Source organism: Chinchilla lanigera, unplaced genomic scaffold, assembly GCF_000276665.1.
Source record: "Chinchilla lanigera isolate Chin_1 unplaced genomic scaffold, ChiLan1.0 scaffold00049, whole genome shotgun sequence".
Taxonomy (NCBI): Eukaryota; Metazoa; Chordata; class Mammalia; order Rodentia; family Chinchillidae; genus Chinchilla; species Chinchilla lanigera.
The window spans coordinates 3,127,561-3,144,550 of record NW_004955450.1 but is presented as its reverse complement, the minus strand read 5'-3'; the positions used below and the strand labels follow the sequence as shown (position 1 = coordinate 3,144,550).

At 58.3% G+C, this 16,990-nt stretch overlaps 1 protein-coding gene across 1 annotated transcript; it reads left to right on the top strand.

Annotated features, from left to right (window-relative positions):
• Csk (c-src tyrosine kinase) lies at window positions 1-16,990 on the top strand (the record flags this gene model as incomplete). The annotated part of the gene is given in 13 exon segments (XM_005393543.2): window positions 1-70; window positions 12,012-12,091; window positions 12,777-12,890; window positions 13,003-13,115; window positions 13,420-13,639; window positions 14,316-14,409; window positions 14,523-14,588; window positions 14,675-14,774; window positions 14,862-14,952; window positions 15,442-15,515; window positions 15,619-15,814; window positions 15,918-16,004; window positions 16,157-16,990. Coding segments are annotated over 12 exon segments (1,353 nt in total). The 3' UTR covers window positions 16,340-16,990.

The following is a 16,990-nucleotide window of genomic DNA, read 5'->3' as shown; positions in this document are numbered from 1 at the left end:
GCCCCGCCCCCGCCGCAGGGTCCGTCCCGCAGGCCGCCGATGTCGCCCGGACCGCAGCGCCCCGCGGAAGGTGAGTGCCCGGCGATGGGCGGAGTAGGGGAGGCTGGCTCCCCGCTCGTGCCCGCCGTACGTCCACTCCCATCCCCCACCCGAGCCCGTGACGCGGGTTCGAATTCTCCCGGGAGTCACCGTGAGACCCTGCAGGGACTCGTTTCGGGTCAGCTGAGCCCTCACCCCGTGTGCATCTCGGAGTTGGAGGGAGCTGCAGCCCCGAGGTGCGCCGGGGCCTGGAGAGTGGGCTAGGTCCCTGGGAGTTTGCCCGTCCCCGCCCTGGCCTCCCTGCAGTTGTCCTGGCCTGCTGGTTCTGACCTGTCCCTCGGTATGCCCGGAGGCCCTTCTGGTCCCAGGCCACTTATGGCCCAGCCACCTCCCTGATTCCTGCTAGAAGCCTGGGACTCAACCTGTCACCTTTGGCCTTGGGGAGGACCAGGCCTAAGCCAAGGGACTTCTGACCCTGGGGTGGGGAAACCTGGCAAGGCTTCCATCCCAGTGGAGGTGACAGCAGGCTTTAGTGGTATGGCACCCTAGCTTCTGGTTCTCCCAGGCTCCACCATGGCCAGGTGCTAGGAAGGGGTGTGTCGTCTGCCAGATGGTGGAGCTAACTGGGAACTCCCTTCCCTGCCTACTGTATAGACCAGGGAACTGAGGCCCATAGGGCCAGTCCCACTCCAGGCTGTTGGTGGAGGAAAGCTGCCAGCTTCCATCCAGGTCTGCAGAGCTGGTCTGCTGTGGGTAGAGGGACACCAGACAGCCACTGTCACCTACCAGGCTCAGGCCTCAGGCTGGCCCAGGAGGGACCTTGTGGGGTGAGCACGTGCTCCCCGGCGTAAGGCTGGAGAGGAGAGAGAGGGCTTCCGGCCTCCTCTGCCTGGGTCTGGGCTTAGGCAGCATCTGCACTGCCGTGAGACTTCCCGTGGGTGCCCGAGGCTCAGTCCTTTCGGTGGGGGACATGGTGAATGGTGGCCACCTGTGTGGTGTGTGGTGTGTGGAGGAACCTGCCCTGGCCCCAGGCACTGAGGCTGGTCCTGATCCATCCTTCCCCAACCTGGCACAGCAGCCAGGCAAGTGTGGAACATAAATGAGATCAGGACGGGCAAGGTGGGAGCCCTGTCTTCCCTGGCAGCACCATGCAGCCTTGGCAGGAGGGTGTCAGAAGGCTGGGGACACCACAGGGCCCATCTCAAGCTTTCTGTCCCCTGGGTGTCCCAGTCTCTGTCTTGGCGTGGCCACAGCAGGAGAGTGCAGGGGCAGAAGGACTGAGGTTGACGGTCCAACAGGACCCTGCGGCTCCCGGGAGGATGTGACCTGTGTCTGGGCCCCTTGGAGCTGCCCGTGTGGTTCTGTCCTGCTCAGGCCCCTGCCCTGGAACATACTGGCAGGCTCCCGAACACAGCCCTACCCCCAGCCCTAACTTCCTTTCCAGCCTGAGGGGCTGGGGCTGGGACCTGGCCCTGACACAGTTGGGTGCCTCTTTACCAACCTTGAGCTGCAGGGGTGTGGCCAGGGTCCCCAGGCCTCTGGCTAGCACTGTGTTGGGTGTGTTTTGTTTTCTTGGGGAGCTTGGTGCCTTCCTGCCTCTTAGAAGTGGTTGCTTCTCTCTCTACCTTGGGCTAAGGGCAGGAAAAGACAGGAGGCCGATTCCTGTGCCCTTCACCCTCTCAGGGGCACTGGGCCGCAAGAGGCTGAGCCACACGGTGGGACCCACAGCAAGTGTTGGGGAAGGGACAGAGTGTAGCGTCCCCCAGACCAGTCAGGCAGGGGCCCCAGATCCACAGTGTGATCTGATTGCCCCTGCAAAACTCCATGTGGCCTGATGAGGCAAGACTGCCTTGGGCCCAGTTCAGAGCTCCATCTTTGGGGGTTTTGGTTTGTTTTAAAATAGCGTCTCACTATGTAGCACAGGCTGGCCTTGAACTTGTGGTGATCCTCCTGCTTCAGCCTCCCAAATGCTGGGATTATAAGCATGTGCCACCACACCCAGCTTTAGGGGTCCATTTTTGGAGAGACTTCAAAGCCTCTAGCCCTCAAAGAACAGTGGGATTGAGCCTGGGAAAGAAGGGAGGGACAGATCCTCGAGTGTGTGAGGGGCCTTCCCCTGGCAGAAACGTCCTAGACCTCTGGGCCAGGACTGGGGGTTTCTGGAACCCAGGAAAACCAGACTCATTTCCTTTTAAGAAAACTGTGTGTGTACTGATTTGCTTAATTTAGAAGGTAACAAAGTGGCTATAGAAGATTTAGAAAACAGAACAGAAATCACCCACTGTCTCTTCACCAGGCCGTGATGGTTAGTGCTTTGGCATCCCTGCCAGTCTGCCCCGTGCCTCCTCCATTGCTGTCCCTGTCCATTCATTCATTTCCATTCATCATGGTGTCCTGGGCACTTCTTCCTGGCGACACCTGGTCTGACTAACTGCTTGCTACGAGGTGCTGGATCGTCTCATCGCTCTGCCACCAGCTTCACCCAGACCCTCTGCCCGCGCCCATGCATGTCCCATCTGTCACTGTGGTGGCTATTACCGAGTCCCAAGTTGCCAGGAATAAGCAGGCAATTTGGCACACAAGCCACACAGGTTCAGGGCCGGGACATGTCACATAGGCCAGGGTAGGGAGATGCTGGACCACTCACTGCCCTCTGCTGCAGGGTGCCTTGGTATCAAGACAGGACAGGCCCCATGCTGCAGAGGACAGTGTGTGCTAACTAACTAACAAGGATTAGAAAGGGCCTCATGAGCGCGGGTCAGCGTGCTGGAGCATCCCATGCTACCTCCGCCTTAGGAAAGACCCGTGAGCCGTGGCCCAAGTCACCCAGCAGGGAGGTCCTGGCCCAGGCGCCCCCTGACACCCTCTAGCCTGAGACTCTGGGCCCTGATAGCCAGTTCCCTGCCCCACCTCCTTGCCTGCCTCACTGTGATTGGCTGGCTCAGGGTGTGGAACTGGCCCTGGCAAGATGGGCCGCCCCCTTTGGTGTCCAGGGCCTGACCCCACCCATTCCCCTTCCGGTCTCCCAGCCTTGGAGCTGAGTAGAAGAGGCCTCTTCTCTGGGCGCCTGGCCGCCTCTGGCTTTGGCTTCTGCAAGGCTGGTCCGGCCTGGCAGTCTCAGGTGGAAATAGTGGCCTCCTTAGCCTGAGACTTGGGCGGGGTGTCCTGAGCTCCGGCGCAGGGACAGCTAGATCAGCACAATGTCCCATCTTTCCTGGTGGCCAGGGAAGGAGAAAAAGTAAGGATGGAGGGGGGCAGTTTGAGGGTCTCCCAGCTGCACATTGGAAGGGCACCTAGTGGGTCCTCAGAGTCCCAGGAACTCATGTTGGCATCACCCTGTCTGGCAGGTGCTGCCCCGGTCTGACCTGACAACCACTGCGACATACCTTGCCTCCCCTGTTCTGCTTCCCTGCAGACTGGGGTGACAGAGCAGGCATTCCCTGGGCCCAAGAGGCTGTAGCCCCAGATCACTCTGGTGGCAAGGAGTTCTCCCTAAGTGGCCCATTCCATTCAGAGGGCTTCAAGCTTTCGATCTCGTACCCTAGCTGCCGGACTTCTCCCACTCCCTGGGGTTGGCTCAGGGGAAGTGGGCATTACAGCTGCCCTCCTGTCCCTCAGCTCCGGCCAAGATGAGGTCACAGGGTGGGGTCCTCCCCAAGATGCGGGCCTGGCTGGGGCGAGCCCTTTGGGTGTTTGTCAATACCCCCTCCCCGCCCTACCCTTGGTTGGGGACAGGATGGGTGGAGGAGCAGGCTGCCCCCCACACCCAGCAGGGAGCACTCCCTCCTCCTCCTCCTCCGCCCCTGTGGGTCCCTTCATCCCAGGGCTGGAAATAGAACCCACTAAGTAATGATTAAAGTCAAATTCAGTCCTAAAAATAAAGAGCTGGAGAAGGAAGAGCTGGTGTGCTCCGTGTGTGTGACACGAGCAGAGAGGCTGGCTCCAGGTACACCCCACAGCTGAGAGTGCCCCGTAGATTCTCAGCAGGTGGAATGCAGCCTCAGCACCCACTGGTGTACACTGTAGGGATCTCGAGCACTCTGGCAGGACCAGATAGTGAACCTCACTTCTTTTGGAAAACTGAGGTCCAAGGGATGAAACGGTTTGTCTGGCAGCTGACTATCTGGGAGCTCCCCTCAGTGGCCCCCGGGCTGGAGGGCCCCACACGGCCCAGCCCACTCTTCCGGCTGCTCAGTTTCTCTTCCTGGTTCCAACGTGCAGCGATGAGGGCAGCTTCTCGTCACACTCCGCACTGTGTGCACCCTCCGACCGCAGCTTCCCCGCCTCCCCTCTCCTCCCCTTCCTTGGTCTGCAGCAGGCAGAGGCGAGGAGGCTGTGTACTCCCCGCCTTCCCCCAGTGGCCTGCCCTGCATGGTTGGAAGCCTTGGGGAGCTGACACCTGGGACCCCTCGTGCATGGGCGGCCTGATTGTTCACGCTGCAGGAAGCCGGGAGGGGAGGATGAGGCCGCTGCAGGCCGTGGAGGAGCCTGCTCTAGGGAGTCAGAGAGGCCTGCGGTTCCTACTTCCTGGCGGCTCAGAAGCTAGAGATCTGCGTGGGCCCCAGCTGCCTGGAGGACTTCCTGGAGGGAGGGGAAGGGCCTGTGAAAATCAAGTAGCGCTTAAGGAAGAGGCACCATGAGTTCAGAGCTTCTGCCTTCTCGGGCTGCTGACTTCTCTAACTGCTGGCTGAGCTTCTGACCTCTTTGTGCAAGGCTTGGGTATGCAAATGTCCCTCCACTTCCTGGAGCAAGAGCATCAAGCTCTGGGGAACCCCTACCCCCCTACCCCTGCCTATTTGCCGGGTGTCATCTGTCCAGCCCACTGGAAAGTTGGCGGAAAGGCCACCTGGCCAAAGTTCAGACAGATCTGGGCTTAGGTCTCCCTTCTACCCCCTGGAGGCCAGTTGGCCCCAGGCGTGTGACCCTCATTCATCAGAGCTTGTCTCCTCCTCTGTCCATCAAGGACCAACAGTGCTTGAGAAAGACCCCAGACCAGGTGGGTCCATAGGCTGTCACCCACAGTTTTTTCACAGTCAATTTTGTGTGTATGGGAGGAAGGGGTTGATGACCCTCCCATCCCTGCAAAGTGGTGGGAAGTTTGCTTGTCCTTGTGTTAGACCCTCCTGAGCTGTGTGCTCTGCAAGTCTCACTTCTAAAATGGGGAGCCCAGAGATCTGAGGACCAAAGTTCTAGACAGAGCCAGCACTCAGGAGGCTGAAGCAGGAGGATCACCACAAGTTCAAGGCCAGCCTGGACTATGTAGCAAGACTCTTAACTGCCTCCCGGCCAAAGTTTTAGACAGGCGGACCTCTGTCTCAGCCTCCCGTCCTGCCCCTTCTGTGTCACGGCTAGGGACTTGGCGGTGAGGGACAAGGACACTCTGGGACTTGGAGGGTTTCGGCTGAGGTGATATGTAAATGTAGGCAAATGAAGTTGCAAAGACCACAGCCTGAGCTGGGGGGTGGGGAGCAGAGGCCTGGGTTAGGGCCCTGGGGAAGCCCAGTCCCAGTTGCCCAGTGCTGTAGGTAATTAGGCTCCTGAGCGGTAATTAGAAACCTTTCTGGGCCAGGAGTGGCAGCCCTCAGCGCTGGAGTGCAGGAGCGGAGAGGAGGCTCCCCATTAGCCTCCTCTAACCCAGCCCCCACTTCTTTCTCCCAAACCGATAGACAGGATTTCCGGTCTCGCTGGGGCGGGCAGGGGGTGGGGGGACGACACACACACACGACAAAAGCCTGAGTGCGTTACTATCATTTGGTTTCTTAACCTTTTTCAGTCATTAGTTCAGGGAGCTGAAGTGGTGGGGGGAGGGGGTTAGAGCAGCAGGCATAGGGACCAAAGGCAAGCATCCTCCCAGCCCCTACTGCAGACCCTTGGGCACCTGCATGGGTCTTGTGCCTACTTTGCTGAGGCCAGCAGGGACCCCCACCCAGCCATGTCTGTGTCTGAGGCTGTCGCTGTGCTGTCTGCAGGGTGTCCTCTGCAGAGCCAGGGGTGGGGCTGCTGTTATTGCTGCCAAACCTGCCCAGCTGCTGACAGAGGCCCGCCCTGCTCAGGTGCCCAAGTCTGAAACTTAGTTCTGCCTATGTCTGCCCTGTGACCTGTTGGAAGCTTCCGGCTCAGAGCCTCCTTGGGCCCCCACCCTGCGCCTTCTGCAGCCTTCATTAACTCCCTGTGGACCTCACCCGGGGCCTGTCCTAAGAAGCCCCTCTTCCAGTTGCTTCCCTCTGAAATCCCTCCAGCTCCAGCTCCCTTCCCGCTTCTTCTGGGGCCTTCCTGGGTGACCTTTGTCTCTTTCTGGCTGTGGGTGCTGGAGATCGAACCCAGGACCCAGGAATGCTAAGCGGGCGCCATCTTCCCAGCCCTCTGCCCAGCCTTGTGAGGCCACAATGGAGCTAACTGCATCTTGTGAGGGTCCCCAGCGCCAGGTGCTGGGCTGGGCTCTAAGGAGAGGCTCGGAGCAGAGCGCCTTGGTCCCTGAACCTGAGATCTCCTGAACTCTCTTCCTCCTGTCCCTCCTGCATGCCTTGGCCAAGGAGGGCTCCTGACAGGCCACAGAGGGAGTGAGAAGGCAGAGGGCCTTCCTGCCTGCCCCCCATGTTTCCCCCACCCCCAGAGGGTCCAGCTGGGTCCCTGGGCAGGACCAGAGTCCCTGGGGGCCATGGCCCCTGGTCTCCCCAGATCTCTGTGCACTTCCCTTTTCGGTGGTATTTTTAGCTGGGTGTAAACAGTTACTGAAGTCTCCCATGCAGGCAGTGCTGTCTGGTGAGGGGGGCAGGGCAGGAGCCCCTTGACTTCCCCTGCCCACGCGCCTGGCTCTGGGGGTCTCCAGCTGCGTACAGGAAAGGGACAGGCCAGCCTCGGAGTTTGTAGGCTCCCATTCCCCTTCCAGCCCCACTCCCAACAGCCAGAGTTCCCAAGAAAACCCTGCCTGAGGCTGTGGCCACTGACCTCAGTGCTCGGGCACAATGCCCGGCCTGTTCCCAGGACCCCGGCACAAGGGCTGCTGGGAGCAGCATTTAGGGCAGGAAGTCAGGGTGAAGCATCAGCCCTGCCACATCCCTAGCCCCTGTCCTCTGGCCCTGTGGGGGTGGGTGACAGCTGCTGTCCCTTTGGGGTTAAATATAGTCCCTTTGGTTATGGCCCTCGGTGTGGTGGTGTGGCCAGCATGGCCTGCCCGTGTCCATCCGCCCATTCATTCATCCATTCATTCATTCAGCTCTCTTTACCCAGCAGCCACTCAGGCCCGGCCCAGTCTGGGAGGGGATGCAGACATGAGTCAGATCCTAGCTGTCCCCTGCCGAGCTCCTAGCTCCCAGTCTGCCCTAAACCACAGGCCTCAGACACTGGAGGCCCTTGAGGGCAGGGACCAAGGAAGACTGCCAAAAAGCAACTTATTTTCCGTTTTATTTTTAGGGTCAGGTACTAGGCATATGGGGCTTTAAAAAAAAAAAAAGCCTAAAAGGACAAAATAACAAATATAAAGTGAAAGTAGGCTTTCTTGGAGCATAGTCCCTCTCTCTTCCCACCTCAGAGCCCACCTCAGTTACATTTTCTCATGTTGATACAAAGATTTTTTTGTATTATTATATATATTTTTTGTTTGTTTTGAGACAGGGTGTCGCTATGCAGTTCAGGCTGACCTTGAGCTCACTTTGTAGCCCAAGCTGGCCTCCAACTCACAATCCTCCTGCCTCAGCCTCCCAAGTGCTAGGATTACAGGCATGGGCCTCCACGCCCTGGTTTTCTGTTTGGTTTTTTGGTTTTTTTGGGTTTTTTTTGGTTTTGTTTTTTTTCCAATACCAGGACTTGAGCTTACGACCTTGCACTTGCTAGGCCGCTGTGCTGCTGAGCTAAATCCCCAGCCCCCTCTGTTTGTTTTTCTGAGACAGGGTCTCACTATGTAGTTCAGGCTGGCCTCCAACTCGCAGTGATCCCCCTGCCTCAGCATCCTAAGTGCTGGGACCACAGGCATGTGCATCTACTTTTAAACATGCCATGTAGAACACCATAGGTGGTCTGTGGTTGGCTCCTTCCACAGCATTTGAGTTCGTCAAACCCATAAAAAGTTGATGATATGATGGGTATTTGTATATTTGTCAGGCAGATTTGCCAGTTCATAAAAAGTTGATGATATGATGGGTATTTGTATATTTGTCAGGCAGATTTGCCAGTTCTTAACTTTCTGCTCTCCTTTCCTCTTTTATCTACCCAGATGTAGGTGTGTGTATGTCATTCTTTGCTGGTTTGTTTGTGTGCCAGTTGTAAATATCATCTTTCCTTCTTGACAGCTTTGCATGTACCTTTTACAAAACTGCGCTCAAGAAAATTTACATTCGCTCCTTATTATCCCTTTTTCCATTTTCCCAGTTCTCTCCAAATTATTATTATAGCAGCACCACCCCCATACAGAATCCAATTTAGGATCACTCATTAAATCTTGTTGTCCTGTTTCTTTAACATCCAGTTTAATCTAGAACATTCTCTAGTTTTGGGTTTTTTTTTTTTTTTTGTTTTTGTTTTTTTTTTTTTTTGGTATTTTGTAACATTAGCATCCAGAGTTCAGGCCAGCAGGTTAGGGACTGTCCGGTTGCCTTTCTTGATCAGAGTCAGGTTAACACCTCCAGCAGGAAGACCACCCAGAAGAGGCCGTGTCCTTCTCAGAACATGGTGGCCAGAGGTACGTGGTATCTGCTTGATCCTTTTTCTTAGTGCAGTATACCTATAGTGGGGATTGGACCAGGATTTTTGCATTGAGCTACATCCCCAGCCCTTTTTAAAAGTTAGAGACAGGGTCTTGTCAAATTGCTACATTGCTTAGGCTGGGCTCAAACTCATAATCCTTGTGCCTCAGCCTCCCTGGGTGCTGGGATTTCAGGGATGTGTCACCTTGCTTGTGTGCATATTGGTGGTGCTTAATTTACTTTGCTCACTTGGTTAAGGCATCTGCCAGCTCTCCATAATGTGAAGATCCTTTTCTTCTTTCTAGTTAATCTGTAGGGTGATGCTTAATAGCTGAGTCTCTGTCCTGTGTTCCCGGGTAGGCTTTTCTTCATGCCGTCAGTCTGTGCCCTGCCGTGTTGCTCTTTCTCAGGGAGTGTTCCAGGTCCTCACTAAGGATCTGGCCCCTTCGCAGCTGGAGCTGTGCAGTTTCTTTTTGGGGCCACCTGGTGGTTTGCTCCTCTAGTCCCCCGTTAGTGGACATAAAGGCTATGTCCCGGTCTCTTGCTCCTACGATGCCATTGCAGACATTGCCCCACTGCACTGTCCCTAGCTGCACTCCCTAGGCTGAGCAGCCTTCCTGGGGAGTGGACAGGGACTGGAGAGGCAGGGAGGCTACCAGGGTGTGTGTGTCCCGGGAGCAGTGAGTGGAAGCAGTCAAGTGGCGTTCCCTAGGTTGCACAGCACATTGGTGGCCGACCCAGGTCCAAAACTCCAAGCTCCTGACGCCGTGGGCAAAGCCACATGCCTCTCTGTGCTCCCCTAGATCCTCATCTGCAGAAGGGGGATAATAACAGCCTCCTGTCCCAGCACTGGTAGGATTGGATGAGCGGTGATGTGCCAAGGACAGGGCCTGGCACCGAATATGTGCTCAGAAAACAGGGCCTGTTATTATTTTTTATTATTATCCTCAAGGCAGTGGGGAGGCGGCGGCAGCAGCTGCAGGCCTGGCTTAGTGTTTGCAAACTGACAGCTGGAGGGTGACTAACTGCGCAGCCTCCACGCCCCCCTGCTGTGGCAGCAAGTGCGCTGAGTTGGGGAGGGTGGAGAGGTGTGGGGTACGGAGAGCTGGTGGCTGAGCCAGCTAGGGGGACAAACCAAGTCCAGCTCAGAACATCACACTTAGCTTGCTGTGTGGCCTTGGCAAACTGTTAAGCCTCTCGTGCCTCAGTTTCCACATCTGTGAGGAGGAGAGTACACAGCCCACCCCCTGGTAACATGCAGCCTACAAGGCCCGGGACTCTGCTCGGCCTCCTTGGGCCTTGGTACGGGTATCTGGACCGCAGCGCATCGATGGTGCAGGCAGGGCTGGGGCTGGGGGTGCGCCGAGCTTGGTCTCATTCCGCTCCCTCCCACCTGCTCGCAGGGTGTCTCTGGCCCCTATCAGGTTGAGGGCTGTGGGGCTTACAGCATGGACCCAGCACCCTGAGTGGAATGTAGCCAGGTAACACCCCAGCCACCTGTCTGCAGAGGTGGGGTTCATCCTGGAGCAGGTAGTACCTGGCTTCCTGCTCCCCAGCTCCTGCTGGGCTGTAAGGGCCCATATTTCTGGCTGACGCCCCCCGAATCTAACCCTTCACTCTCCATTGGCTTTATTTTTTTGTTAGTTGTTGTTTTGTCTTTTTGAGACAGGGTCTCCGCTGGGCAGTTCAGACTGTCCTTGAGTTCACTTTGTAGCTCAAGCTGGTCTCCAACTTGCAACAATCCTCCTGCCTCTTTTTTTTTTTTTTCTTCTGGTACCAGGAATCAAACTCACGACCTTGCGCTTGCCAGGCAGGCGCTGTGCCGCTGAGCTAAATCCCCAGCCCCCTGCCTCAGCCTCTTGAGTGCTGTGTTACAGGTGTGTGCCACCATGCCTGGCTTCCCACATTGGCTTTGGAAGCCTCCTGTCAGCTTGCCAACCCAGTGTAAAACCCACACCACAGGCAAAAGGGTGCTCGTGGTGGGCTCAGGAAACTTGGGGCCACAGAGCCCCAGTGAACATGTGTCCCACCTGCCCTCACCACTTGCCACACCTCAGCCAGGTCCTGGACTGTGCCTTGTGCCTGTCCCCAACCTGACTATTTTGCCCCAGCTGCAGCCGCACCTACCTTCCCTGGCACCTTCTCTGGCCCACACCGTGCCTTCCTGAGCACACCCTGCCTTCAAGGCTCAGCTCTCCCGCCCCGCCCCAGCCAGCACTTACTGCACTGCTGGCTGGGCAGGGCCCAGTGGTGATGCATGTGACCACTGCCTGGCAGGCGGACCTCCGCTGTCCTGTTGATGAGCTTCCCACCGAGGCTTACAGGAGTCTGTGCTAACTTAGTGGGACCAAGAAGGGCCTGGCCCTTGCTCTGCTGGGGTCCTCCCGAGAAGGGACAGCAGCCGCAGCCCTCTGCTTCTTCCCTGAGGCGGATCAGGGTCGGGGCCGTGTTTGGGATGGTGGAGGTGGCAGTGGTCGAGGGGACGCTGGTTTGCTACTCTTGGCTGTGGGGCGCATGGCCAAGCAGCACCACAGGGGGTCACCCTTATTGTCATAAGCACACACCAAGAAACACACCAGTTGATTTTGGGTGCAGCTCTGTGAATCTCCGGGTAGGGCTAGGCCCAGCAGTCCAGATAACACATCCCCATGGTCCCCTCCCACCGCTTCTGGTCTCCCCTCCTGAGGGCACCATCTGCATGGAATCACAGAGTCACACAGTCTCCTCTTTTTGTGCCTGGCTACTTGGTCAAAATCGGGAAATTTATCAGGGCCGTTTAGTAGCTGTGGGGATGGCACTTGGCACTGCACAGCACCTTTTGCGACCGCCCTGTGGTTGTCCCTTTCACTCTTGGACACTTGGACAGTCCCCGGCTCAAGGATGGCGTTGCTGTGTGCCTGTGCCTGCCCTGGTGGACACATGCGCTGTGCCTCGCGGGTGTGCACTGGGAACTGGCTTCAGAGATGCAGCCAGGCGAGCTTTTAGGGGGAACCTGTGAGGCCCACGGAGCACAGGGCATTTGCTGGTGACACGGAACCTCCCCATTCTCAGCCCAGCGTGTGAGCTGGGGCTCACAGCGGTGGCTGTACCGCTGCCAGCCTCCAGGACTGCTTTGCTGCTCCTGGTCATTCTGCCCAACTTGTAAGACCCCTCTGGACTTCGGGTTGTGGCCGTCCTGCCGCTCGCATGCTCAGCCCTCATGCTCCTGCCTGAGACCGGAGAGAACAGAGCTGGGCCCCTGCTCGGAGAGGGCCATCTCTTCCCACCCTCCTCAGTTTCTCCTCCCCGCAGCTCTCATGGTACCAAGTGACAGTTCGGCCTTCCTGTGACACGGGGACCCCAGATCTCCTGAGAAGATGTCTGCAATACAGGTACCATGGGGTGGGGTCTAGTACACTGCGTATCCCACGCCCACTCGTCTGAGCAGAGGAGAGATAGACGTGGGCTTAGGTCAGCCTGCTCTCCCTTTTTACAGTCCTCTGTCCCAGCCCAGGTTTTCAGTAAAGGAAGATTCCAAGCTGGGCGTGGTGTACACATCTATAAGCCCAGCGCTCTGGGAGGCTGAGCAGGGAGGATCACAAGTTCAAGCCCAGTTTTGCCAAAATTAAAAAGTAAAAATGGGTCGGGTGTGGTGGTGCACGCCTGTAATCCCAACACTCTGGAGGCTGAGGCAGGAGGATCGCTGCAAGTTCAAGGCCAGCCTGGGCTACAAAGTGAGCTAAAGGCCAGCTTGAACTGTATAGTGAGACCCTGTCTTAAAAAAGAGGGGAAAAAAAAAAGGTAAAAAGCGCTGGAGATGTAGCCTATGCAAAGGCTGTGGATTCTATCCCCAGTACCACTCACAGACACAAAAGATAAAAGTTCCAGCCTGCACCGTCAGGCACAGGTCTGAGCGGTAGGGGCATCTCAGCTTGAGGGGACTCAGAGTTCTCAAGGGAGGAGCCCCTCATCAGCCTCATGGGAGCCCAGCTTAGAGCCTGCGAGTTCCAGGGTCTGTGGGCAGGTGGGTAGGGTGGAGCCCAGGCTGTTCCCACCCACCTGTCACCCACCCTGCAGGCCGCCTGGCCGTCCGGTACAGAATGTATTGCCAAGTACAACTTCCACGGCACTGCCGAGCAGGACCTTCCCTTCTGCAAAGGGGATGTGCTCACCATTGTGGCTGTCACCAAGGTAGTTGGGGACCTTACATGGCTGCCCTACCTTCCCACCCCTGGGGCCTCTGGGTCGGGTCCCCAGCATTGGGGGGTGGCCCTGAGAACATGTCTGGGCTGTCCTCCCCCAGGATCCCAACTGGTACAAAGCCAAGAACAAGGTGGGCCGTGAGGGCATCATCCCGGCCAACTACGTCCAGAAGCGGGAGGGCGTGAAGGCAGGCACCAAACTCAGCCTCATGCCGTGAGTGCTGTGAGGAGGGGTCCCAGGGCGAGGGGCGAGGGTGTGGGCCTGGTCCTCCTGGAAAAATGTCTAGGAAAGCTGGGGTTGGCGAGAGGCACTGGTGTGGAGGTGGGGGCTTCCTGGGAGGGACAGGACAGGCATGGGGAGGAAGAAAAAAGGACAAGGAACAGGTAAGGTCCTCAAATGCCTGGCTGAGCAAGTGGGGGCCTTGGGGCGGTGTAAGAGAGAGGGAACACCTCCAGAGAGCGGAGCACGGGGAGGGCGGCAGGGGTCCCCATGACCCTGGGCCCTGCCCCCCCCCCAGCTGGTTCCACGGCAAGATCACCCGGGAGCAGGCCGAGCGGCTCCTGTACCCACCAGAGACGGGCCTGTTCCTGGTTCGGGAGAGCACCAACTACCCTGGCGACTACACACTGTGCGTGAGCTGCGACGGCAAGGTGGAGCACTACCGCATCATGTATCACGCCAGCAAGCTGAGCATCGACGAGGAGGTCTACTTTGAGAACCTCATGCAGCTGGTGGAGGTGAGCAGCGGGCGGGTCCCACCTGGTAACCCTCTCAGGGCTGATGTCAGCCCCCACAAGGAGGACCGTTCCTGGCTATACACTGGGGGCACCAGGATTAGGCCCAAGCCTGTCTGATCTGAGAACTCACTTCTCTCCAGCTGCTCACAAGTGGATGCCCAGATAGGTGTGTATAGGCGTGAGCCACGCCCCGGGCCACACCCAACACCCAGAGCTACTGGTGGCCTCCCTGGTGTCTCTGCCCACTCTTGTGTCCATCCCGCCTGGCCTGGCTGGCTTGTGGCGAGAGAGGGCCAGGGTCATGGGCATGCCTGGCTGGAGTCTAGTGTCTGCTCCAAGCCAGAATCTTCCACCCTAGGGCTCTGGTAGTGAGAGGCAAGCATCTGTCTAGTAGCTGGTTGTGAGAAATGGGGAGCCTTGCTGGGCGTGGTGCCACATGACTGTAATCCCAGCACTCAGGAGGCTGAGGCAGGAGGATCACCATGAGTCTGAAGCCAGCCTGGGCTAAGTAGTGAATAATGGGGAGTCCTCCAGGGGAGCCCTCAAGGAAAGGCACCTCCAGGCTGGGTGTGCCCAGCCTCTACCGCCCTCTGGTGGCCAGACTGAGCAGCGCCTGTAGGCGCACAGAAGGGTCACAGCCCTGCTGGCTCTGAGCCCATCCATGCCTATTCCTCAGCACTACACCACAGATGCGGACGGGCTCTGCACTCGCCTCATCAAACCAAAGGTCATGGAGGGCACTGTGGCGGCCCAGGACGAGTTCTACCGCAGTGAGTGCCCTCACCCTGGCCTCCTACCCGACCTCCCCCCGGGAACCCTCATACCTCCCTGTCACCCCAGCTGCAACCCCACCCACCCACTCCCTCACTGAGCCTCCCTGCAGGTGGCTGGGCCCTGAACCTGAAGGAGCTGAAGCTGCTGCAGACCATCGGGAAGGGGGAGTTCGGAGGTGAGCAAGGGGCCGGGCCCTGGGGACTGCGGGCTGCAGGCTGTGGGCTGCAGGGAGGCAGGGCGCAACTCCCCTTCTCCCCGCAGATGTGATGCTGGGCGACTACCGGGGCAACAAGGTCGCTGTCAAGTGCATCAAGAATGACGCCACCGCCCAGGCCTTCCTGGCCGAGGCCTCTGTCATGACGTAAGTGGGCGGTGGTGGTGGGCAGTGGCCCAGCCAAGGCAGGGGACAGGGAGGCCTGGCAGGCTCTGATGGCCCCATCCACCCCAGGCAACTTCGGCACAGCAACCTGGTGCAGCTCCTGGGCGTCATCGTGGAGGAGAAAGGCGGGCTCTACATTGTCACTGAGTACATGGCTAAGGTGGGCACCTGACCCCCACCCCCCGTGCCCTGCACCCCCAGCTTCCACACCCCGCTGAGCTCAAGGTCACCAGGCGCTGACTTCTGTGCTGGCTCATCCTTTACTGATGGTGACCTTGGACAAATCGTGTCACCCCTGAGCCTCAGTGTCCCCATTTATGACATGGAAATGATGATGAAGTCTATCCCAGAGATTCACAAGGGTTGAGAGATCACCAGTGGCTGGGCGTGGTGGCACATGCCTGTAATTCCAGCACTTAGGAGGCTGAGGCAGGAGGTTCACCTCAGTTTCAAGGCCAGCCTGAACTACACAGTGAGACCCTGTCTCAAAAAACAAACAAACAGGAGATAACAAATGGTGCTGAGCACAGTGTCCAGCAGAGATGGCCTGGCTCTCTCCCCTCTTCCCCTTCTCCCGTTTCCCTAGCCCTGAGCCCACGTTCCCAAGGGCCCTGGGGCTAGTCTATCTGTCTGTCTGTCTGCTGGCCAGGGGAGCCTGGTGGACTACCTGCGGTCTCGGGGCCGGTCGGTGCTGGGCGGAGACTGTCTCCTCAAGTTCTCGCTGTGAGTGAACAGCCTCTGGGTAGGGTGGGGTGGGGGGTCGAGGGGATACCCTGCCCTGCCACGGGAGCCTCACCTGGGGGTCATGTGACCGGCCTGTCCCCAGAGATGTCTGCGAAGCCATGGAATACCTGGAGGGCAACAACTTTGTGCACCGGGACCTGGCTGCCCGGAACGTGCTAGTGTCAGAGGACAATGTGGCCAAGGTCAGCGACTTCGGCCTCACCAAGGAGGCCTCGAGCACGCAGGACACGGGCAAGCTGCCTGTCAAGTGGACGGCGCCTGAGGCCCTGCGAGAGAAGGTGGGGTGCGCCTTCCCCGGGGCCGTGCAACGGTGGGCAAGGGTCCAGGCGTCTGCCACCCCTCATTCCCCATCTGATGCTCATTCTCCCGCACGCCTGGCAGAAATTCTCCACCAAGTCCGACGTGTGGAGTTTCGGGATCCTTCTCTGGGAAATCTACTCCTTCGGGCGAGTGCCTTACCCAAGAATTGTGAGTGTGGATGCTGGGCCTGGGACATGGCTGGCTCCTCGGGGTTGGCAAGGGATCCAGCCCCTGGGTCACTTCCTGGCTGGGTCTGAGGTGGAGCTGAAGGTGAACCCTTCGGCCTGGGCCCCCACTGACTCCCAGCACCCCTGCCACAGCCCCTGAAGGACGTCGTCCCTCGGGTGGAGAAGGGCTACAAGATGGACGCCCCAGATGGCTGCCCACCTGCCGTCTACGAGGTCATGAAGAACTGCTGGCACCTGGACGCGGCCACGCGCCCCTCCTTCCTACAGCTCCGAGAGCAGCTTGAGCACATCAAGGCCCACGAGCTGCACCTGTGACCGTGGGGGGGACAGACCTGGAGGTCAGGGACCCGGTGCCCCGCCGCACGCTGGGCCAAGCCCGGACTGAGCCCCAGCAGAACGGCGGACCTCTCTCCTCTGTCCCTGCCTATCCCCTCCGGCCCTGGGACCCGGCCTAGGCCTGGCACCTCCTCTCATGGACCCGCCTGCAGGGCTGAGGGGCCTGAGCCAGGTGGAGGTGAGGGGCAGGAGGTGGGGCCCATTGCGGTCAGCCTTCCCAGCCTCCACCACTCACCTCCTTAGAGTTTTATTCCTTTCCTTTTTTGAGATTTTTTTCTGTGTGTTTATTTTTTATTATTTTTCAAGACAAGGAGAAAGAAAGTACCCAGCCAATGGGCATTTTACAAGAAGTACGAATCTTATTTTTCCTGTCCTGCCCCGAGGGTGGGGGGAGCGGCCCCTCTCTAGGGACCCATTGCCCCGACCTCGGTCCCCATTCCGTATTCCGTGTCCCGTGTGCCGTGTCGCCTCGGCCGCCTAGTGTTTGCGCTTGACCATGTTGCACTGTTTGCATGCGCCCGAGGCAGACGTCTGTCAGGGGCTTGATTTCATGTGCCGCTGCCACCACCCGCCCACCTGCCGCCCACCTTGTGAGATGGAATCGTAATAAACCACTCCATGAGGACACGG